Source organism: Protopterus annectens, chromosome 12.part0 (assembly GCF_019279795.1).
Source record: "Protopterus annectens isolate FY-2018-M chromosome 12.part0, PAN1.0, whole genome shotgun sequence".
Taxonomy (NCBI): Eukaryota; Metazoa; Chordata; order Ceratodontiformes; family Protopteridae; genus Protopterus; species Protopterus annectens.
This window is the reverse complement of record NC_056746.1, coordinates 278387064-278411977: the sequence shown is the minus strand read 5'-3', so window position 1 is coordinate 278411977 and position 24914 is coordinate 278387064. Positions and strand designations below refer to the sequence as shown.

At 38.1% G+C, this 24914-nt stretch overlaps 1 protein-coding gene across 2 annotated transcripts in view; it reads right to left on the bottom strand.

Moving 5' to 3' along the window:
• Positions 1 to 24914, bottom strand: part of GLIS2 (GLIS family zinc finger 2) — a 681681-nt gene that overhangs the window by 21957 nt on the left and 634810 nt on the right. For both annotated transcript variants that reach the window (XM_044089337.1, XM_044089338.1), the window contains 2 exons: positions 23356 to 23489; positions 11635 to 11753 (listed from right to left, as the gene is read on the bottom strand). In XM_044089337.1, coding sequence (XP_043945272.1) covers positions 11635 to 11753; positions 23356 to 23489 — 253 coding nt within the window. The remainder of the gene's footprint in view (positions 1 to 11634; positions 11754 to 23355; positions 23490 to 24914) is intronic.

The following is a 24914-nucleotide window of genomic DNA, read 5'->3' as shown; positions in this document are numbered from 1 at the left end:
ATGAAAGTTTAATGAATTTATCAGTATATGATTATGAACATGATGAATCTGATTATTTTTTGGAAGATAGTCATGATTGCTTAATGTGCTTCAACAATGATAGTAGCTCTGATGTTAGTTATTTAACAGGTTATGGAAAGTTAATGTTGCCCAAATTTAGAAATATTGGAAGTAAATTTACACCCACTATTTCTGTATCAGCTATTTCAACTTTTCAAAAAGTTGTTCTTAAAGAGATGGAGTTAAAGTTTAAAGAATTTTGCAAGGAAAAAAAACAATTCAATTTAAGTAAAGATGAATGGCAAGCTTTAAAAAATTTGAAAAAAATGAAAAATGATTATATATTCAAATGTGCAGACAAAGGGGGTAATTGGGTTATTCTTAATAGATCTGATTATTGTACTATGGTTAATAGATTGCTTTCTAACAGTGAAGAATATTCAAAACTTGATGGGGATCCTACTAAATTGTATAATGAAGAATTGTTAACTCTTTTGGAAAGGGGAGAGCGACTAGGTTTCTTTTTGCATGCTGACATTAAGAAGATGTATATTAAGGACCCTCGCATACCCATATTATACGCTCTTCCCAAGATTCATAAAGATTTGATAGAGCCCCCTGGTAGGCCAATAATATCAGGGATAGGTTCTTTTTTGGAGAATGTTAATGTTTTCCTGGATTTTCAGTTGAAAACTCACCTCAAAAAAGTAAATGCTCATATCAGTAACACTCAGGATCTGATTAATGAAGTTAATAAAATTTCTTGGGACAGCGAGTTTTATTGGGTAACCATCGATGTTAAGTCATTATACACAAACATCAATATAAGATGGGGGCTTGAAGCCATTCATAATATGTTAGGTGAAGGTCCGAGGACCAGCTTTCTGATCTCCCTGTTAGAATTTTGTTTAACTCACAACTATTTTGCATTTAATGAGGAGTATTTTTTACAAACCAAGGGAACGGCTATGGGAGCAGCTTATGCTCCCACTTATGCCATTATATACATGGATTTCTTTGAAAAGAAATTCATCTATACTTCAGAATTCTTTAAAAATAGAGTGGTTTTGTACAAACGTTTCATTGACGGCTTAATTTTCATATGTAAAGGGGATGTCATAGAGTTTTGTGAATTTTTTGAAAATCTGAATGAAAATGAACATGGTTTGTCATTTTCATATGAGATCAACAGGAATCAAATTAACTTTTTGGATTTGACACTATTTGATAGAAATAATATTATAGGATTTAGACCTTATAGGAAAAGTACGTCAGTAAACATGTTTTTACATGCTAGTAGCATGCATCCTCCACACTTGTTAAGAGCTTTACCCCATGGAGAATTCGAAAGGATATATCAGCATACTAGTATAGAATCTGAGTTAGATTATGAATTAAATGAGGTATTTGTTAGATTATGTGACAGAGGTTATGATAAAGGGCAGCTATTAGCTAGTATGAATAACATTAATAAACAGAAAACATTTAGGAAGACAGCAAGGAATGTTTTAGATTCCTATAAAAAAGACAAAGATGTCGAAGATGTATTTTTTGTAACTAGATATACTGCCTTTTCTGAAAAATTTATTTCTATCATTAAGAGATTTTGGTTTTTGGTCAGTGAGGATGATCAGATAGGTGAGCTTTTTCCTGATCATATAATATTTTCTTATAAGAAAGGTAAAAATTTAAAGGAAATATTGAATAATAATCTCTTGATAAAAAGAATTCCTGAAGTCACTAGCATGGGATCTTTTAGATGTGGATCTTGTAGTTTATGTGATAGAATAATTGATGTCAGATGTATTAATAATGTCTACCATTACCCTAAGCACTATTTCACTTGCAAATCTATTGGTGTTGTATATACACTTACTTGCTCTTGTAATAATACATGGTATATTGGACAAACTAAAAGAATGGTTAGGGTGAGAATTTTAGAGCATCTAAAAGACATCCGAAACCACAATTTATCTAGTCCAGTTGCCAAACATTTTTTAGAAGCTCATGAAGGAAAAGCTGATAGTTTAAAATTCAGTATTTTGGGCAAACCTTTTTGTTGTAAAGGTGATAACATTTGTGATAGATTATTGGAGCTAGAAACCAGAATGATTCTAAAATATAATACTTTAAAACCTCTAGGATTGAATTTAGAATTAGGCATATGATAATTTGATTAATTAATGTGTCATGAATATTTTTTGATGATAAAATATTTTTTGATGATAAAATAAAATAATATAAAATGTTTAATATTTTTATATTGTTGATACAAATATTTAAATATTCATAAGAATCTAAAAACAGGAAGGTCACTTTAAATATATTTCAGATGCTTCTTTTCCCTCCTTTTTTGTATTTAATGATGTAATAAATTGAATAATTGATCCAATTAATGTTTATATAAATACTGTTACTAAGTAACATTTAATTGTGATCCTTTGAAGGCGAATGGCCGAGGTACCAGATCTTTGGAGAGAATAAAGAAAACTTCTGCTGGATTAAGTATTGGCTGTTTGGTGTGTTTCAGCTTATCTATAATGCCCGGGTGGGGTATTGTATCGAAGGCTTTTGCGAGGTCCAGGTAGGCTGTGTGGACCAACTTCCCCTCGTCAATGGCCTTGGTGACTGTTTCAAAGAAATCGACCAGGTTTAAGAGGCAGGATCTGCCCTTAACAAAGCCGAACTGGGTAGGATCCAGTGTCTGTAGGTCCCCAATATTTATGAGGTCCATGATGATCCTTTCCATAGCTTTGCAGTCCAAGCTAGTCAGGCTTATGGGGCAATAGTTTCCAGGATCCATTGAGGCACCACCTTTGTAGAGAGGGACCACTGTTGCTGTACACCACTCTTTGGGTACATATCCTGTAGTAAGGTTGAGATTGAGCAGTAGTTTTATGTTTGGGTTTAGCTCTTCTTGGAGTTCATGTAGGACGCAGCCCGGGACACTGTCTGGTCCCATTGATGCTGTGTTTTTTGCTTTGGAGAGGGCGGCTCTTACCTGAGCATCTGAGATGTCAGGGGGCAGCACTCTGCTGGGATAGATATTTGCCCTTTTGGTGGGGATGGGGGGAGAAGTTTGCGCTGAACCTGTCAGCTAGGATGTTGGCAATGTCTGTGGGTTCAGTGTATTTTTTGTCATTTTGGACTAATTCTGAGCATATCTGGGAATTCCCACCCAGGTTCCTAACATAACTAAAGAAAGCCTTGTGATTATCCTTAGTGTCCTGTGCAATTTTTCTCGAAGCTGGCCTTAGACGATTTTATGAGTGCCCGTAGTTTTTTGCTAATACTGATCAGAGATGCCTTCCCTTTTTGGGATTTTGCTCTGTCATGTAGTAGCTTCCTCCTTCTATTGTATAGTTTGCTTATGGCTGGGGTCCACCAGACAGGACGCCTGCCTTTGGAGGATTGGGTCTTGGTTTTATTTGGGATTGCATGATCCATGCATTCCTGAAGGTGTTCATAGAATGCGTTTATAAAGGATTCTGCGGTCTGGGCCGTATTTTCCACAGGCCCGGGGGCTTTGAAGGATTCCACCTCGGTTTTGAGGAGTGTGAAATTTGCTTTAGAGAAGTTTTTCACTGTGGTTTTCTGGGCAGGGTGTGGGGTCGGGATGTGAATATCCAGTGAGATTAGTTTGTGGTCTGATCTTACCAGTGAGGGATACACTTCTGGTCTGGAGCATAGAGCCCCCATGTTGGTGATGATCAGGTCCAGTATGTTTTCCCTTCTTGTGGGAGTGGTAACAAGTTGTTCCATAGCATTTGAGTTTATAAATTCTATTAACCTTTGGGCTAGGGTGTTGGAGCTAGAGTAATGCTCCCAGTCTATGTCTGGGTAGTTGAAGTCACCCAATATAATGGTGTTTGGAGAGACCTTCATATTTTCCACTATTCTCAGGAAGGCCGGGTGGGGTTCCTGGGTTTGGGAGGGTGGTCTGTAGCAGGCTATAAACTGGAAGGCAGTTTTACCTACTGTTAGTTGCACATGGATAGTCTCTGGTGCTTTGTGCTGTGCCACCAACCTGGAGGTGTGGGTATCTGATGAATATTGATACTCCCCCTCCTTTTGTGGTTCGGTCCACATTTTGGGGCCGAAAAGCATGGTATGAGGTATAACCTGGTAGTGCTGGGGTGCTCTCGTGAGGCTTGAACCAGGTTTCTGTTACTGCACAGATATTGATGTTCTCCATGCTAAGGAGAGTTTCGAGTGCGTGCATCTTGAGGTTTAGACTTCTGGCGTTAAGTAGCATTACTCTTAGTTTCTTATCCCTTGTGATACCTATGGAGGTGGGTTTGTCTTTTGAGCCTTGCCTAAAAAAGGCACTATGGGGGTGGCAAGAGCCTTTGCCAATATCCGAAAGTCCAGGGGTGACAGGTGCAAGCCGTCCCTAGCGAAGCATCGTGGCTTGTCGAGCATGTCATCCCAGGCTGACAGGCATTGGATCCCCTTTGAATGACACCAATACTTAAGCCAATTGTTGAAATTGATCATCTTGTCTTCATATTGTTGCATCATTCTTGGTGAGGGTAAGATGCTACTCAAGGTCAGGGTCATATCGGCCTGGGCTACATGCTCAGAGAGCTCCTCTATGTCTCTTTTCATGTAGTCCAGGGAAGTACGTCTCAGGTCATTCACACCAGCATGGACAATGACTGAGTCATATTTGTACTTGCCTTGGAGTGACCTGAGTGCTTGTGTTATGTGGCAGATCCTAGTGCCCGACAGGCAGCTCACCGTGACCTTCTCCTTGTTCAGCCTGGTGAGTGGGAAGTCAGTGTGCCTGATGATAGAGTCACCTATTACAAGTGTATCAGGTGTGTTGTTTAGCCTTAAGGGCTGTGACTGTTCGGCACACTGGCTTTGTGAGCTATGTGTTGCACATGTTTTGTTTTGGGGTAGCAGTTGCTTGGGTGTCTGCTTTGGAGGTCTCTGCTGCTTAGGCAGATTTTACATACGTGCATCCATGATAAAGCAGGAGTGGGTGTACCTTAGTTTATTTTCACTCCTTTACATACGTGCATCCATGATGAAGCAGGAGTGGGAGTACCTTTGTTTATTTTCACTCCTTTACATACGTGTATCCATGATGAAGCAGGAGTGGGAGTACCTTTGTTTATTTTCACTCCTTTACATACGTGTATCCATGATGAAGCAGGAGTGGGAGTACCTTAGTTTATTTTCACTCCTTTACATACGTGTATCCATGATGAAGCAGGAGTGGGAGTACCTTAGTTTATTTTCACTCCTTTACATACGTGTATCCATGATGAAGCAGGAGTGGGAGTACCTTTGTTTATTTTCACTCCTTTACATACGTGTATCCATGATGAAGCAGGAGTGGGAGTACCTTTGTTTATTTTCACTCCTTTATATACATGTATCCATGATGAAGCAGGAGTGGGAGTACCTTTGTTTATTTTCACTCCTTTACATACGTGTATCCATGATGAAGCAGGAGTGGGAGTACCTTTGTTTATTTTCACTCCTTTACATACGTGTATCCATGATGAAGCAGGAGTGGGAGTACCTTTGTTTATTTTCACTCCTTTACATACGTGTATCCATGATGAAGCAGGAGTGGGAGTACCTTTGTTTATTTTCACTCCTTTACATACGTGTATCCATGATGAAGCAGGAGTGGGAGTACCTTAGTTTATTTTCACTCCTTTACATACCTTTATCCATGATGAAGCAGGAGTGGGAGTACCTTTGTTTATTTTCACTCCTTTACATACGTGTATCCATGATGACGCAGGAGTGGGAGTACCTCAGTTTATTTTCACTCCTTTACATACGTGTATCCATGATGAAGCAGGAGTGGGAGTACCTTTGTTTATTTTCACTCCTTTATATACGTGTATCCATGATGAAGCAGGAGTGGGAGTACCTTTGTTTATTTTCACTCCTTTACATACGTGCATCCATGGTGAAGCAGGAGTGGGAGTACCTTTGTTTATTTTCACTCCTTTACATACGTGTATCCATGATGAAGCAGGAGTGGGGGTACCTTTGTTTATTTTCACTCCTTTACATACGTGTATCCATGATGAAGCAGGAGTGGGAGTACCTTTGTTTATTTTCCCTCCTTTACATACGTGTATCCATGATGACGCAGGAGTGGGAGTACCTTTGTTTATTTTCACTCCTTTACATACGTGTATCCATGATGAAGCAGGAGTGGAAGTACCTCAACTTCTTTAGTGACAAAACAAAGAAGTTTATTTTACTGATCAAGTATTTCAAATGATGTAGCAAAGGTCAATGTCTATCATATACTTTTAACTCTTAACCCCTTATCATCTCTATGGCTATAAGTTTTTTTACATTGGCTAGTACAGTCCTACAGTGCCATCATCTTAACTTAAAAGGACTTTTATTGTTCTACCCTCTATGTATGAAGGATTCCTACTCCAGTATGGAAGAACATTTGGCCAAAGTTCTCAACATGGGCTCTGCAGATCAGACAGCATAAATGGAATTTCTCTAAACGTGTGTAAATCACATTTCTTAATCCCCTGACAAATATATTTAACTTTTCTGTAACCTACAGCATTTACACTGATATTTCTAAGTAATAAGTGTACCAACTTCCCAAATGGTGATTGTGACTGTAACTGTAAAATTGAAAAAGTGGTTTACATTGCACTTTGTTCCCAGTGTCCCTGTTTCTACATTGGCAAAATGGAAAGACCTTTAAAAGATAGAATTTATGAACACTTAGGGGGCATTAAAAAACAAGATAGCAGGAACTGTTTGTGGAAGCATATTCAAATGCACAATGCCCACAGTTTCAGTTTTTTGTGACAGATGTTCTTGATGCAGACCCTGGGGGGGGGGGGGGGCATGGAAATTTAAGTTAGAATGTAAGGAGTCCAAGTGGCATATTATAACAAATGCCATTGGACCCTACGGTTTAAATGTATTTCACTTGCTTGGTTCCTTAAACTCAAAGCCTTCAGTTAGTGACATCTTTGTGTTTTGCTCTATGTGGTATGAGCCCCGTCCCCCACTTTTATTCTTTTTTCTTTGTGATGGGGAACATGTCCCAGGAAAATGACGACAATTGTTTTGTGAGTTCATTTTAGACAACTATGTAATATGCGGGCAGAAGTTTATTCCAAGGCTTTTAAGTTTCAATGACTTTTAAAGTTTGAACATGTAACTTGTTTTTATTGTCACTGTGCCCTTAAGTTGACATGACAGTTGGTTACCTTGTATTTTTCCTGTGTTTTGCATTTAAACATGGCAACTTTGTTTGAATCATTACTCTGATGATGTCCCCTGATTTCTGGGACAAAAGCACTACGGTTTTATTGTTTTTCACAACTGAAGCGAAGGAAACAGAGTGGCAGTTAAGGCTCAGTGCTAAATGTGAGCCTGGTATTAATGACAATATTTCTGTTTCATGTATCATGAAACAAAAGGCCAAATATATATGACTTGGCTTAATTTGTGCATTTTCTATTAACTTTTATTTATTTTTTAGAATTGTTTCTCTGTGGTTCTTAGAATGCTGTTGTTTTTATAAGGTTTTAAATGACTGTATGATTGTATTTTTAATTAATAGTATGTGTGTGTAGGAAGTTATGTACGTGTTTTACCGATATAAATAGATGATGTTATTGATATGGTTTAGACTCTGATGATGCTCGTATAAGTGAGGATGAAAGCGCTTAGTTGATATTTCTTGAATTAATTTCCCATTTCCCACTCTCTACTGCTTACTAAGCTCTCTAGCCTTAGCCTATCTCCCTCCACCCTACAGTGGTTTACCAACTATCTCAGCAGTAGGCAGCAGTCTACCAGATGGCAGCACTCCTCCTCCCCTTTCATTACTACTAACGCAGGTGTTCCTCAAGGCTCAATTCTGGGTCCACTCCTTTTCAGTATACTTGTCAATAACTTTCATAATACTCTAACATACAGTACTGTCATCCAATATGCAAATGATTCAATCATCATCTGCTTCTCAAAATCTGTCACTGAATTACAACATCTTACCCAAGAAGCATTTACCTCTACTGAGCACTGGATGTCCCAGAATCACATTGCTCTTAACCCCAAGAAGCCAAAACTATTATTATTTACCCCCACAAAATCTAGCCCTGTTGACAAGACTCTATTTACTGTTAGTTCACATATTAACACTATCATTGAAGTTGTCCCTAGTACTAAATTGCTAGGTGTCATCATTGATGACAAACTAACTTTTGATCTTCACATCCACAACAACATCAAAAAACCCATCAAAAGCCTTATATAGGCACAACAATTTCCTCAGTCTCTCTGCAAAAAAGGCCTTAGCCTCATCCTTTCTACTTTTAACCCTTCTGTACGGAGCCCCCATCTTCACCAACCTACAATCCTCCTTAAAAAATAAGCTGGACTCTTGTTACAACAAAGTTGCTAAATTTGCTACAAGCGCAACATATTCTACCCACCATTTCTTATCTCTGCATCAACTAAAGTGGCTAGAATTCCCCCACCACCTTACTTAGCTACAATTAAGTACAGCCCACAAGACAATCTTTCAGCCTGAAAGCTGCCCTTCCCTCACATCCATACTGACCATGTACTTCCCCAATTGCCATCTCAGGTCTGAAAACAAAATGTTATTATATATTGAGAAACCTAAACTCTCAGCTGGCCAAATGCTGTACTCTCATTCTGTCTCTAAGTTATGGAATAATCTTCCTCTTTCACTCAGGACAATCAGTAATCCTGCTTCCTTCAAAAAATCCCTCAAATTACATTTTTCCTCTCACTGGCTATGCTTCTGTACCTCACCAAATAACCCCAGCACTTGATTTCCTTCTCACTCCCCTCTTGTCCTCTGTACCTTTCTGACTCATTTCTGTTACCTTGACTAACTCTGACCTATCACCAGCGTTCTACCAAAAGTCAACTCTGCTCACCTTAGAACTTAACTTTCACATCTATAGCTGTCTGTAATACATTGTAATACATTGTTGTCACTTCTGCCTCTACTTTTCCTCCTATGTCACACTACTGCCCATAATGCTTGATCCTACACATTAACACAGTGTTACTCTTGCATATAGTTAAGGATTTTTGTATGTTACTAATGGAATGACATTGTCCTATGTTTCAACTTCTTTTTTTACTTTTGTATGTATCAACATTGTTCTATTACTTATGTATGTATTACTGTGGAGCGTATGTATGTTATACTGTGGAGCTTTTCTCCCCGGGCCTCCACTGAAAATGGGCTCTTCCTAGGCCCAGTGGACTTTCCCGGTCAACAAATGCAACAAAATAAATAAAAATAAATAAATTAAAATTAATGTAATAAAACCATTAAGTTCCTTTCTATCTACTTTCGTTGTTTTTATTTGTTATTTTGAGCTTATTTTTTATTAGTGGTAAACTTGTGTTGGTTAATTCTTTATAACATAGTTTGTTCTTTAAGGTGTTAGATTTTATATATGTACAATTTGGTCCTATATAACAGGATATAATTCCTCCACCTGTACCAGAATGGTTCAGTGTTTCTTTATGATATTTACAATACTAGAAGTGTTTCTATTATAAGTAAAATTGCATTATTACTTTCAGAAAATGCAGGTTTACTATTTCATTATTACCTCATTTATTGCCTGATTTTTTATTTTATTCAACTTATTAGGTTAATAGCCTCTATGATTAAATACTTGGCTCATTTACTCTATTTGATGTAACATATTAGTATCTTCTGTATTAAGTCTTGCTAGATGTATCATTTGATTCCTAACAATGTTGTCAAATATAAATGGAGAATGCATACTATCAAGAGCTAAATACATGTCCTTAATGTCTTTCCTATACAAATATGTTTTAATTTGTCCTTTAGTATTTTTAATCAGGACTATATGTAAAAACTTTGAATAATGCACTTTCCTTTTAAAACTCAAAAAGTTAGTTGTGGTGTGAATAAAAGTTATAAAGTCATCCAACAAGTGAACCGGACCATCCCAAACCAAAAATAAATCATCCAAAAATCTTTTATAAAAGGTTATACTGTTGAAATATTGATTTAAACTCTCAGAAAGCACATAGGTATTCGCCATAGATTCATAAAAAATAATCAGTTTTAAAAGAAATGCAAAACAAAGTAATATGAGTATTTCTTTAATTTTAGGGTGGGTTCTTAATTGTTTAATTAAATCATGTGCTCTTATTTAGATTATAAAATGGTATCATTAGCTTTGAAACTGTTTAGCCTGAAGAAGCATTTTATTGCAAATTTATACTAGCAAATAATGCGACTCATTCTGTATTATTCAGATTGTGGTTTTGGAACATGTTTTTTTCTTACATATGATCTACAGCTGGTGTATCCGAATTCAATATACAGTGTATCTTTGTCTTTTGAATGTATGATGTTATAGAAACTGAGGTGAGGTTGTATGTACAGTCACACAATTATTTATGTCTAAAGCTGTAATAAATCCTAATGTAAAAAAGTGGCCACCTTAGTTAAATGATATGCCAAATACATGTAAAGCATACCCACTCAAACTCTTTTCTTCAGAATGAAGAGCAAAGACAAAATAATTGGGAGGAGGAGTCAGGTACACAGTGAGGGACAGTTTTTAAATATTACTCTAATTCACATAATAGATAAAAAGGTTTTACTTCAAAATGCATTTTCTGAATAAGAAGCATGAAGCTCTAATATCTGGCATTATTTTCTAACAAAAATCCTCAGTAATTTACCAGAAAAAAATTATAAGGGAAAGAGCAAAATATGAACACAATCAAGAGCATTTTCAAAATCAGAGATAGTTGAAAGGTATTTTCTAAACAGTATTAGCAGCTGTTGATACAATAGGGCATTCCCAGTACATACTGTTGTACCAAACAACCCCCAGATTATAAATCACATTTTACAAATATGAGATAAAACATGACGGAGGCAAACTGTCATGACTTTGAACTGAATTTTAACACTGCTGTCATTCAGAAAAAGGAATACTTATTTTAAGTGCTTTCCACAAACAGCAGCTTTGCTGGGGTGCAATGCAGCTACCGGCCCTCTTATTTGGAATTTCATGTTAGTGTGATTCCTGCAAGACCGTAAAGAACAGTATCTGTGGTGAAAATGTGCCATTTCTAGCACACTAAAGTCACCAAAAATTACCATTTCTTTTCAAATATTCCTCACTGATAAAAAACAAAAACGTGTGAAGGTTAAAATCTTTTAGTGAGTGTGACAAGACAGAAGTGTCACAAATGGACTGGGTTACATATTTTCACTTCAGTGAAAAGGCTAGTCATGTGTGTGTGTGTGTGTGTGTGTGTGTGTGTGTGTGTGTGTGTGTATGTAAGCTTCCCCGTACCACCTTAAACATATATGCAAATTGTACTTCTACATTTAACCCCAACTCTATAAATAGAGTAATAAACACCTTTCCATAGACAAGACACACACACACACACACACACACACACACACACACACACACACGCACACACACACACACTTGCTTCTAACATCATCTCTTATTTTACACTTTTTTTCTGGCAGTGTAAACGATCTTGTACTGCAGATAGGAATATTTTAATGTACTTTTAGAAAGGTGCCAGGTGTAATATGTCTGAAGGAATTTAGATTTAAAACTGATATACCTGTGTGTGAGCGGTTGTGGATTTTCAGATTTTCTAGTCTAGAGAAGCTCTTGTTGCAGGTGGGGCAGCGGTGAGGCTTCTCATTGGTATGAGTCCTTATATGAATCAGCATTTTGTACCTAAAGAGCAAATAAAAACAAGAAATTAATGATATTCATGATTTAAAATTAATTACAATTAAATTCAAACACTGTGCCAGCATGCAGGTTTATACCCAGTATTCTTACCGATACGTAGCACATCAAAGTAGCTGCCTTTTCATGCACCAATAAAACACTTCCACTGCTCATCTCTCAGGTGAATAATCTGAGCTCCATGGATAAGTATCACAAACGCTAAACTTCTGCATGACTAAGTTCTTCAGTAACAGTAGGGGACACCTACTCTACAATGTCTCTCACCACTAACTCCTCGAAAATGAAAATGTGAGACACCTGCTAAAAATTCAGTAGTGAGTGTAGAAAGCTGATCACTGCATTTGTGAAAAGGAAAGGATCTACAATTCCAAACTATAAATACATACTCTGGACCACTGACTTCAGACTCCCTGGCATTCCCATCAGGTATTTTAGTCTTAGACCAGAGCAACTGCTCACTGAGGAAAAATGTACATAATAAGGTAATATTAAAAAGGCAGTACATTGTGAGTGATTTGAGGGGAGTGCTATACTGCATGTAAATTTTAATTCACACCATGTGTACTGCAACTTTAAATCTAAAGATGAATCGTCTATGGAGAACACACGATAAGGATCTCTGTACAGACCAGTCTTCAGTATAAACAGCATTATGGGTAAAATACAGAAATACATTTTCAGAGGATTTTCTATACATATGTTTACACAGGCATAGATATGTGTCTATGTGTGTATGTACACATGTATGAAAAAAAAAATATATATATATATATATATATAGAGAGAGAGAGAGAGAGAAAGAGGGGAAGGAGGGGAAAATGAAGTGTCAAATGGTGATAACCTGGCTAGTCTATGGCAACAGCTGATTTCTATATACTTATCATACACGCAGCCTTCAGGAGAGTTTTCCTTTATGCCCTGTACTCACCACACATGCCTCTGTAAATGCTCAAGGGCTGGGTGTACAGTGGACACAGTGTTAGGACATCAAGTATTCAGAAGGGTGATGTAGCCTCTCAAGCAACCCTGCTTCCCAAAACTGGACGTCTACCGAAACATCTATGGTCTCTGTCAAGCAGTGACATGAGACATGAGCCACTGAGACATTCCCCTTTCCCATCCTTTGGTAGAAGTGAGCAGACAATGCCTCTTAGGATCAAATGTTCTTAGATAAGTACTAAGCAATTTGTCTGCAGATCATTTCAAGACTAGCAAAAAGCCCTATTCAAAATGTCCCTGTAGCCTGAAAGAGGGCAAGAATACACAGACCAGGAGAGAAGTTGAGGCTGCCTATCAAACTATCTAGGTTAACCTTGAAGGTGGCAAGGGTGCTACTCTTCTTAACATGTACTGAACATTTGTTCCAGATGTGACAGATATGCTGGGATATGAATCTGTCACACAGACAAGACTTATTTATCTTCCGATGAAGATTTAGTTCCTTTAACAGAGTACATGATGTACCATTAATTTTGAGAAAGAATAGGAGATCAGATAGGGTTGGCTCTTTCATGGCAATAAAGGCTAGACATAGATATCCATGGAGGAGTCTTTAAGAGACTGAGTACAGAGAAAGGGCTGCCAGTCTCCCATGACAACTACATCTTTTGAGGCCACTGATCTTTTCAGCTATGAAATTACTGAGGTCTCTCAAGTTATGTGATATGTTTCGATAAACACATGCCAAAAGGTGCATTATATTCAATAATGTGTCTGATAAGATATCAGTAAAGGGAAATGATGACTTCTTTGGATCTATTGGAGGTGCCTTTGGAAATTAGATGGGCCAGATAAAAGGCTTTCTGAACTACTGTGGATAAATGACGATCAAATAATAAGGAATTATCAACAAGAGTACCCAGATCCCTCACAACAGTGTCTGGCTGGAGGGGTGGATCTTCTATATAGTGAGTGAAACTGTTTTGTTTACCAAAATGAACTACACTACATTCGTTTACATTTAATTTGAGAACATTGTCCTTGCACCAACTGTTAAGATGGCCTATGCCATGTTGGAGCACTTGTGAGTCAGATGAAGATAGAATAACAACAGACAATTTACAGTCTTTTTCAAACTAAGTTAACCATAGTTCAGAAGTGCTGGTCTGAAGTTCTGAGAAATATATGCAAAATAGAAGAGGCCCCAAAACTGAGCCCTGTGGTAAACCACTGGTAACTGCTTTCAGAATTGGCACCTGATACTCAATCATATGGGTTCTGCCAGACAACCAGTTAGCTATCCACCACACAATATAAGGATTTATATTCAGATTTACAAGTCTGTCGATAATGCTTACATGTGGAATAGTGTCAAAGCCCTTGGCCAGATCTAGATAAGATGTATGCATTGCATAACCACTATAGGCTGCTTCAGTTACTTTTTCAAAGAAATTAATGAGGTTAAAGAGGTACGACCTTCCTTTGATAATGCCAAGTTTATTAGGATCCAGGGCTGAGAGATTTTCAGTGTCCATATTAATGATGTCTGACATAATGTGCTCTACAGCTTTACACATAAAGCTAGTTAGACTAATGGATCTATAGTTACCAGGGTCCATGGTTGGGATACCCTTGTGTAATGGCATTACAATAACTATTTTCCAGGCTTCAGGAATGTAACCAGTGAAGAGACTTAAGATTAAACATGTCAGGCAGAGCACCTTACTGGCCCTCTTCCAGAGAAATATTGATGAGTGGATGGGAAATAGAAAGTTCACCCTGGGGATCACTCCAGTGGCTTTATTTGATAGAGGCACTGGGAACTAACACTGGGAGGCACGATGCAGGGCATTTCTATGGGCCAAGCTTGTAAAGCCCCCAGGGCCATTAGCCTAGTACACACCTATGAACCTATGAACCTATAAAGGGTTTAAGTAAGGGATCAGAAAGGCCATATTTGGCACTGATAACCAGGCAATCTGGCATGTTGTCAGGGCTCATGGATGAAGCATTCTTAGTTTTTGAAAGGGCTAATACAACTTGTTACATAGTATTTAAAGGGGTGGCTGGGATTATGGAACTGTGGGATAGCTATAACTAGGGATGGAGTAAAATTTTCACTAATTTGTTAGCTAGGACATTAGCTATTTCTTTTGGGTCAGAGAGTGTAGTATTATTGTGGACTAGCTCTGAACACTCTTGGGTGTTAGTTCTTAATTTCCTGACATAGCTAAAGAAAGATTTGCAGTTATTTTTTTTTTTGGTTTTAGTGGCTATTTATTTATTTAACATTTGTTTACCGGGAAAGTCCGACTTGGAACAAAGCCAACTTTCAGTTGATGTCTGGGGAGAAATGCTCCAGAAGCATGCCTTTGTAATGTGGGAGGAAACCAGAGCACCCAGAGGAAACCCACATGAATGCAAGGAGGACATGCAGATTCCACACAGAAGGTACCCCAGCCGAAAACTGAACCGGAGAATCTCTTGCTGTGATGTAACAACGCTACCGCTGCACCACTGTGCTGGCTAGTTTAAGTGTATACTCATCTTTGAGCTCCTAATGGTTTCCTTAAGCTCTTTGTTAGTTTGCTTCAGTGTGCTCTTAAGGTAGGTAGAATGAGACCTCTTATAAGCATTAAGCAGTTTCTTTCTCTTGTAATATAATTTATTTATATAGGGATTCCACTACAGGTGTTTGTTTTTAAACTTCTTATATTTAAGTGGGAGTAGAAGTCAGAGAAATAGGTAGCAGCTTTAGCAAAAGGATCCTTCAGAGGATTACAGCAGAATTTAACTTATTAATTAACAGAGGAAGGTTTGCTTTTGAGCAGTCCCTAAACACAGAGATGGTTACAGGCAAAGTACCACCAGTTTAAAGGAAAATGTCACTAAATGATGGTCTGATTTAAGAAGAAATGTTGATTCATATGGAGCTGTGTAAGAAGAGGCCATATTTGTGAGGACTAGATCTGAGATACTGGGCCCATAGTAGGATGGTTAACTATGTGTGAAAAAGAGTTAGGATTTATAAAGTGTCAAGGAAGCACTGGGCATACTAACCAGTGGCAGTGCAAGTCAGCTTGTTTAATGATGGATAGTCGAAGGACTTGGGTTTAATGGGAATTTCAGCTGATGCGTTAAGTAGTGATTGTCCTCAGATGGGGACTTAAGAGACTGTTCTATAGTTAGCTATGAAGTGGTGATGTGGTAATTAGTCTTGTTTAGGGTGATTTAGACTTCTAGGAGTTCATATGTGGTGACCCAAGGAATCTATTGTGAGGTAATGATACCCCTGACAAATACTGATACTCTACCACAGTTACAAGTGTCTGAAGATGTGATAAGCAACATACACAGGACTCAAGGGGAGTATTTCACTGCTCTGAAAACCATGTTTCTGTAACTATACGTACAGGAATGTGTTCATGTTTGGGCATTTTTGTTAAGATTCCTGGCACTGAGTAAAGCCACACTAATGTGTTCCAATTTATAATTTCCTAGGTTCATAACAAGGCCGAAATATGCATATCCACAGCTAGTTAATTTTGTTTTTACTGACTGGTTTTTCATTGACCTTCTCACTCATTGTTTTAGTTTGTTGTTTAGGATATTTTTGCAGTGACCCTAATGATAATGGACATCAGCTGGATATAACAGCCCTGTGTTTCTAATGCTTAGTCAAACACTCTGCTTGTGCTGTGCTAACGAAGTAATAACAAGGCCGAAATATGCATATCCACAGCTAGTGGGGTTTGGCTTTATTGACCCGAAATTGTCCATTAAAATGACAAAACAAGTCATGGGCATTCAGAATTGCCAATGAGCTGAAACACCTGATGTTCATAAGGCTCATTTGCATGTATTCCATGTGCCTCTTACAAGACGTTTGGGAGGTCACTCAGTAGAAGTGCTAGCTTTGCTGGAGTTTTCATTTTGTTTCTACTGATTGTTTTTTCAGTGACCTTCTCACTCATTGTTTTAGTTTGTTGTTTGGGATATTTTTGCAGTGACCATAATGATAATGGACATCAGCTGGGTATAACAGCCCTGTGTTTCTAATGGTTAGTCAAACACTCTGCTTCCACTGTGCTGATGAGGTCATAACAAGACTGAAATATGCATCTCCACAGCTAGTGGGGGTTGGCTTTATTGACCTGAAATTGTCCATTAAAATGACAAAACAAGCCATGGGCATTCAGAATTACCAATGAGCTGAAACACCTGATGTTCATAAGGCTCATTTGCATGTATCCCATCTGCCTCTTACAAGAGGTTTGGAAGGTCACTCAGTAGAAGTTCTAGCTTTGCTGGAGTTTTCATTTTGTTTTTACTAATTTCCTAGGTTGGAATGCCCATCAGATGGACTATGCCTAAAAAGGTACTATGAGGACAGCAAAAGTTTTAGCCAGAATGCAAAAGCCTTTGTAAGAGAGGTAAAATCCATCTCATCCAAAGGACAGCACAATCAGGAGTGCAGCCCCCTCCTCATGCTGCACAGCAATGTCAGTATTATAAAAAGGAATCCAAGCAATTGGAGTGGGAATACAACCCACAGCCTTCTGATCTGCCAGCACCAAAAACTAATGTACTACCTGTTGAACTACTGACTCTGGCTACTTAAACATTTTCTGAATCTGACATGTAGCAGAGAAAGCATGATGATTATTTACATGGTTTAATAAGGATTATTCTTTCTCCAAGTTACAGCCACCTTGGAGTGAGAGTATATACATAATGGTAGGCCTGTCTCCTGGAAAAAAAATGTTTTTTATTTTTCTTGTTTCCACATATTCTGATCTCCTCAAGTACTTACTTGTAGTGCTTTTATGTACTCAGAGTAATTGCCTTTGTGCTGAAATGTATAAGATGTTATGTTTAGGCCTCATACATTTTGAGGTAGCTTAGCAGACCCTACAAGACATTTTACGTATTCATGCAGTATCTGATGTTAATGAACTGCTTCATGTAGTTTAGGGTTTGATTCTGTCATCTTCCATTTGCTTACTGTTTGGCTCTAAGCAAGTCATTTAAAAAGACAGTACACCCAGGCAGTGTCTAGAAAAGGCAAATGTACAACAGTGCTCTATCTCAATTATCAAATACATTTATTTATTTATTTTTATTTATTTATTTATTTTATTTGACATTTGTTAACTAGGTTAGTCCAAACTGGACTAGTAGCCCATTTTCAGTGGAGACCCAAGGATTAAGGCTCCAATAAAGACAATTTACATTACAAATGTTACTAGCAATACAGAGTTTCAATTATAGACAGATTAGAATGGAAGTTTCACGCACAGATAGAGAATTATTTTACATATTATACATAAGTTGCAGAGATACAATGAAATAATAGATAAACACAGAAAAAGTAAAGTACAGTAATGTGATTACAAGTAACTTTTTTTTTTATAGTCATGTACCATCACGTGTATGTGGTGAAGCAGTAGAACATACGGGTTACATCATACAGAATGTTTTGAATTTAGGGAGGGAAAAAAAGAACATAAAAATTTGGAGGTTATGTAGATGGAAGTCAGTGGAGAGGGGGAGAAGAAATATAGTAGTGCAGTGGATTAGGTGGGGGCATGACAGGGACAAGTCTTAGTGTTAAGAAGGTAAAGTTTAAGTTCCTTTTTAAAGTGTTTGCGGTAGGAAGTAGACCTGGTGTGGAAGGGGAATTTATTCCAAGTTAGGGCTATGTGGATTTATACAGTAATTTACCAGCAGTTTTTTTTGGGATGGTAGATGTCCAGGAGTAATTGGTTGGAGGTGTGGAGAGTACGTGTAGAGGTATAAGAGGATACAAGAGAGGAGAGGGCTGGGCAGGTGGATGGTTTGTATACTATACTATGTAAGATTTGTAACTGAGATAGTAGGAGTTGTTGAGGGCATTCTAACCATTGGAGAGAGTTGAGTGATAGGCAGTGGTGAGAGTTATGAGGTGAGCTGGTGGCAAATCTAGCTACCTTGTGGTAGGTTTGTTGAAGTTTGGACAAGGTTGAGGTCTGTAAGTTGGTAAGGACTGGGGCAGCATAGAGGTGGGAGGGGAGGAGTAGAAACCAAGTCAGGGAGAGTCTAGCACTTGTAAGACATGTAAGTTAAGTTTGAGCTCATCATCTGTGATGCTACCTAGGAGCTTAGTGTGGGTTCAGGTTCAATGGTGATGTTATTGGAGGATGTGATGAGAAAGGCTGATTTATGTTGGGAGGGAGAACAAGGAAGAATAAGCAGGAGTTTCATTTTTTCTGGGTTTAGGATATGTTGTTTATCAGACAGCCATTTTTCAGTGGATAGAAAGGCATCTTGAGTCTGTGTGTGGAGATCAGAGATGTTATTGGAAATGAAGATGAAAGCTGAATCTTCAGCATATTGTATAAGAGAGGATAGTTTACAAGATGTGTGAAGATCATTAGTGAAGATGTTAAATAGAAGGGGACCCAAGATGGAGCCTTGGGGTTTGCCAGATGTAATGGGCTGGAAGAGAGCCATAAGACAGATTGTTGCCTGTTGGATAGATAACTAGTGAACCATTGAAGTGAAGGAGGGGAGAGGTTGAGGTTAGCAAGTTTAGACAGAAGAATGGGGTGGGAGACAATCTCAAAGGCTTTGGAGAGGTTGAAGAAAAGGTAGAATACAAGTTGGTTGTTATCTCTGGCCTCTGCTATCTTGTGGGTAAAGGATAAGAGGGTAGTAGTGGTGCTGTGGTGTGTTCAAAAGCCATGCTGAGTGGAAGTGAGAAGGTTTTCCTGAAGGAAAAAGTTAGTTGAGTATGAATGCATTTTTCAAGTGCTTTAGATAGCGGGGGAAGGGTGGCTATAGGTCTGTAGTTGGATGGGTCAGTAGAATTACCTCCTTTATGCAGAGGGATGGTGAAGAAGGATTTCCAAATGTCAGGGACTGTAGCTTCTTTCATAGACCTATTGATTACTATGGATATGGGAAAGGCTATGGATTCAGCAGCTAGTTTGAGGAACTGGGGTGGGAGGTTATCCAAGGAGGGAGAGCAGGATTTGAGTTTGAACAGAAGTGATTTGATGTAAGCATCAGAAACAGGTTGCAAGGTAAAGAGGTTTTTATTGAAGGGTTGGCAGGGAAAGAGGTAAGTTAGAATTGTGACTAGTGTGTGTGAGTTTTTGGACAGTGTCAATGAAGTAATTGTTGAGAAGAGTAGCAGTTTCTGACAACAAAAAAAAAAATAGAAATAAGTCTGCTCAAGTGGATGGCTTCAAACATTTTATTGTTAAATGTTGAAAAAAAACGTAAAACATATAAAAATCAATAGTAAAACAAGAGAAATGAGTGCTTTTGCATCACCAAAGGATGCTTCATCAGATCTAAATGCTGCAACACAACAGCTCTATTTAATCAACTCAGAATTAGCATCTTAGATCATGTGACCTCGGGGCAGGTTTCAGATGAACATTTTCATTTAACCCTTTACTAGCAGTTGCATGCAGCAAATTTGGTTTCTAAGTTCTCTGTACTTGTTCTCACATCATCAGCCCTAATATTAGGCATAAAAACGTCAAGCACCAAAAAGTTAAAAACATGATTAGAGCCTTCATTTTTCACATGTTTACCAAGTGCATTTCTATCAGCACATCTATTCATACTGTAAACATGCTGTCTAATCCTAACTCTAAAATTACGATTTGTCTTTCCAACATAGTAACATTTACATACAACGCACTCAGCAAAATAAACAACATTTTGTGTATTACAGTCAGCATAAAAATTATAGTAAAATCTTCAGCCAGTAACTGGATGTAAGAAGCAGTCACATTCAATGATATACGAACAAACACTGCAACCACCATATCTGAAGTCCCTTTCACTGTCAGATTTGACACTGTTCTCTTCCTAATGGATTTATAACATAACATTCTCTTAATCGATTTGTAGTTTTTAAAGGTAAATTTAGGTTCACAACCTACCACTTCTTTAAGCTTGGGATCTGTCCTAAGTACATTCTAGTGCTTCTTAATGGTGTTACAAACATTATATACATTATTAGAATAGTTCAATGATAGCCTTACAGTGTCACCCCCTATTTCCCTGGGTGTCTGCATATTATTTGAGTCATCACCAAAATATGGTCGTGCTCTATCATGTCTATGCATCAACACTTCATCCTGTATCTGATGCACCTTATATTCGCTATATCCTCTCTGGGAGAAGTCCTTAGCTAAAGTATCAAAGGAACTGTACAAGAGTTTGTGCAATATTTACATGAAATGACTACTTTTTTGAAATTCACATACAATTTTTCTTATGTGGGTGTTGATTTCCTAGATGTATATATTAGGAAGGATGGTGGTGTGATTAATACTAACATTTAAAAGAAGGCATGCAAGAAGAACAATCTGTTGCATGTACAAAGTATGCATCCTAAGTGTCTGAAACGAAATGTAATGAGAGGTCAGTTCTTAGACATGTGAGGTTGCACAATAAAGACAGCGATATGTATTTTTCCTTTGATACTTCAGTTAAGGACTTCTGCCAGAGAGGATATAGCGAATATAAGCTGCATCAGATACAGGATGAAGTGTTGATGCCATAACCTTAAACTGCAATAAACCAAGAAAAAATTTATAAAATATCAGATATACAAGAGTTTGTTCTGGCAGATCTCTCAAGAACCTCACATTGAATTGACTTGCTATCTTAAATAAGGAGGCTGGTTTCCATATCTTTCTACAACTCACAAGCACTTAATTCATGCAGGCTTCAAGCAAAGATACACAAGGTTTGTTTTCTTCCACAGCCCTAAACTTTTAAAATTCCAAGAAAAAAATGTCACTGCAATAAAATAAGTAAAACAAGGAAAAATTAAACATGTAAGTATACAAAACATAGTCAGATACACTCACTCAGCACTCTTATTTCTGGCAGATCTCTCCAGAAAACCTTGAACTTGTTTCCCTTGTTATCTTAAGAAAAAAAAGATGTTTCAACTTCTTCCACAATTGGAAAGCAGTTAATCCACCCAGCTCTCATAGAGAAAATAAATATTAAAGGATTGTTTTATGGCTTAAGGTAGGTCTTTAAAACTCCAAGAGAAAAATCTTTAAATTAAAATAACACATACAAAAACAATTTGAATTATATAAATTAAAAAAATCTATTTTATTCTGATTTGGCAGCACTCCCAAGAAAACTTTGAACTGGGTTTCCTTGACACTTCATGTGAAAGACTTTCCTTCTTTGTTATATAAAAAGACTAGCTTCCAGCTCCTTTCTACAATTCACACAGAAATAATCCTCTTAGGACTCAACACAACCAAGACGAAGTAATTCACACATATTAGAGGTTAATGGTCAGCCATTTTATTTTTAGTTTCATCGAGCCAACTATACATTAAAACCAATGGCCCGTGCGTGTTCTTAAACATATTTATGGCAAGAGAAACTTCTGGATTTCACACAGGGTTAGAGGACCACTGAATAACAAGGAACCTTCTCTTCATTATATGGAATGCTCACTTTTAATAAGGTGAGAGGAAACAACTGGTATCACCAGTTTAAGTAGGCACCACAACAAAGGTGTTATACCTAATAATGTGGATAAGGGCTGTAGTTTTCTTGCCAGCTACTGATATTACCCAAAGTTAAACACCCTCCTGATGATAAATAGGGAGTGTTGCATTGCAGTTAAACAGTGATACATTGCTCCATATGGTTTTGGACAGATATTGTTAGCTGTGCCCTTCCCTATTATCTATACACACACATAAGGGCCCTAAATAACAGTGCATCAGTACCTCCTTTGAACAGTGCTGTGAAACAGATATTCTACTCACGCAGCGCTGTGAAGGTTGAATGCTTAACACCTACTCCATCCCATATTGTACAACTCCTTTTGAATATTATTTATGAATAATTATTCATGAAGCATATCCCTAGTCATTTACTTAAGATATTCAATTCTTACAGTCTACTTCAAGTAACACTGACACAGATTCAAATTTTCTTCCTGTTTTCTTCTCTTGCAGAGTACATGCCCCTTATTGGGCCCATTAATAGCTACTATGTCATTTGATTTGTTTAGGTACTAAGACTACCTCAGTGCATCCACGTGGTTTCAATCAGTACCTTATATGGCACTATTGCAACTCATGGTCCTACCTGAGATTCTGTCTCTCATCAATATCCTCTGTTGTTATGATCACTGCAAGCCTGAACCCTTTGTCTTTCTGGTCAGTAAATGGGAGGGTTTAGCCAGCAGTGTGGGACATCTGACAAGCATCAGATGTGTAGGTGCAACAGTTTTTCTGTCTAAGTCAATCAGTGGCAGAAACTGCTGGCACTGAAATGTCATCCTTTCAGTGGTCTCCATTCAGGCAGATGACTCTGTCTGCACTTCATCTGTATAACACAAGCTGTAGAACTATATCCACATTTCCCTCTGAAGGTTAGAGTAGCAATATAATCCCCTACTATCGCCTGTGCATTTACACTTCAACAGTTCAGGTATGCAATCAAATCGCTGTCACCAGTCTGCACTCACTCTAAGAAACCAGGGCTTTGACTACTCAGTTGAATTCCATTGCATCTCAAGAACAGTGTATGACCTGTACCTGACTTTAATGATTAACACTAAACTACAGCAGTCAGATGGCATTTTTTGTACTGGATGATTCACCTGGCATTGAAACCTCTTCCTCTTCTGCTGCACCCTTCCCAGTGACAGCAGTACCCTGCATCCTTCTCAGGCTTCACATGGACATCGTTGACGTGGTCCACTAGGTCTTGAAGGGAGTCAAACAGCTGGTTGCACTGAAAGATAGAAATGGTCAAAGTTTAAACCATGCAGCTATTTGCACCTTGCAAAATGGTCACTGAAGTTTATTAAATATTTACATCAAGAAAAAAATAAGTTACTTGTTTAAGCTGCAAAGAGAATGAGACTGTGATTCAATCCATCAATAACTGACTTAATCAGATTGTCTGTTCTTCACTTTCTGCCTTCATCATAATTACACATCATCATCATCATAAATTGACAACCAAGTTAAAACAGTAATAACATGCTGTTAAGGACTTGTAGCCAGTCAGGGTTTGTTAGTGGGAAGAAAACAGGAACTCACAATGTTGGGGGGAGAAGTAAGTAGGATAATAGGAGGAGCAGAAGACAGAGTGTATGGAACAGGGTGGAACTGTTGAGACAGGAAGGGATACAGACAGAGGTACACTTAGACAGGGTTAAGTAGGTCTTTATTGGGGGACGGGTTCAGGCCTCTTACCACCTGATATGAAAAAGAAAAGAAAATCACCTACTCACCCTCCACTCTTATTACAGCAGGGGGAAGTTAGCACAGGTGGGATGGTCCATTGTTTAAGTACAGTTAGATGACGTAGGGAGGACAGTATTAGAGCCTAGTAAGAGCTAGGATCTTTAATCATACCTGGGATAAATCCTTAAATATTCCTTAACATTCCCCAGGCAGTGGCACAGAGGGATAAGGCTCTGGCTACACCCCAGATGAATCAGGTCTGACTACCTGCATAGGTGCTGGAGGCACTGGGAGGGCGAGGATGGGAGCTGTCTGCTGACACCAGCGCACACATTCTGGGTGGAGGGAGGTAGCTTGGCTTGCTGCATTGATGACACTTATAGGAATGCAGGTGTACCAAAGAGCATAAAGAGCCCATTGTGTCTGTGTTGTGAGTAATGTGTCAGTTGGTTGGAAGGTTAAGCATGCTTGGAAGTCTGTGTGTTCCTCCTGAGACAGATTAGCACTCACAGGCTGCCAAAGGGAAGGGGATAGGACAGTATGCTAGATAGTCAAGCAGACCCATTTCCTAACACCTGACTCTTGTCTCCATCAGGAAATGAATAGGATTGAGGGCTCTCAGCCCAGAAGAGGAATGAATGGGTCAATGGAGCACAGGAAGTGGATGCTTTAGGCCGATCATATGTACTCAGTAAAAAAATCCTCTAATATGAGGCCATGGTATAGTTCTACTAACTTGTAGATAACAGCATTGAAGTGTCTGTCCATATCTAACATAAATCCATATGATGGAGTTCTCACATCAAGAATTTCTACCATAAAAGAAACAGACTGCAAGCCCTTTATAATAAGTATTTTTGCCACAGTATAAAAAGGACTTTTGTATCGTTTATTTAATTACTGACATTTGTTTACCAGGAAAGTCTGACTAGGTAATAAATACCCATTTTTATCAGAGGTCTCTCAG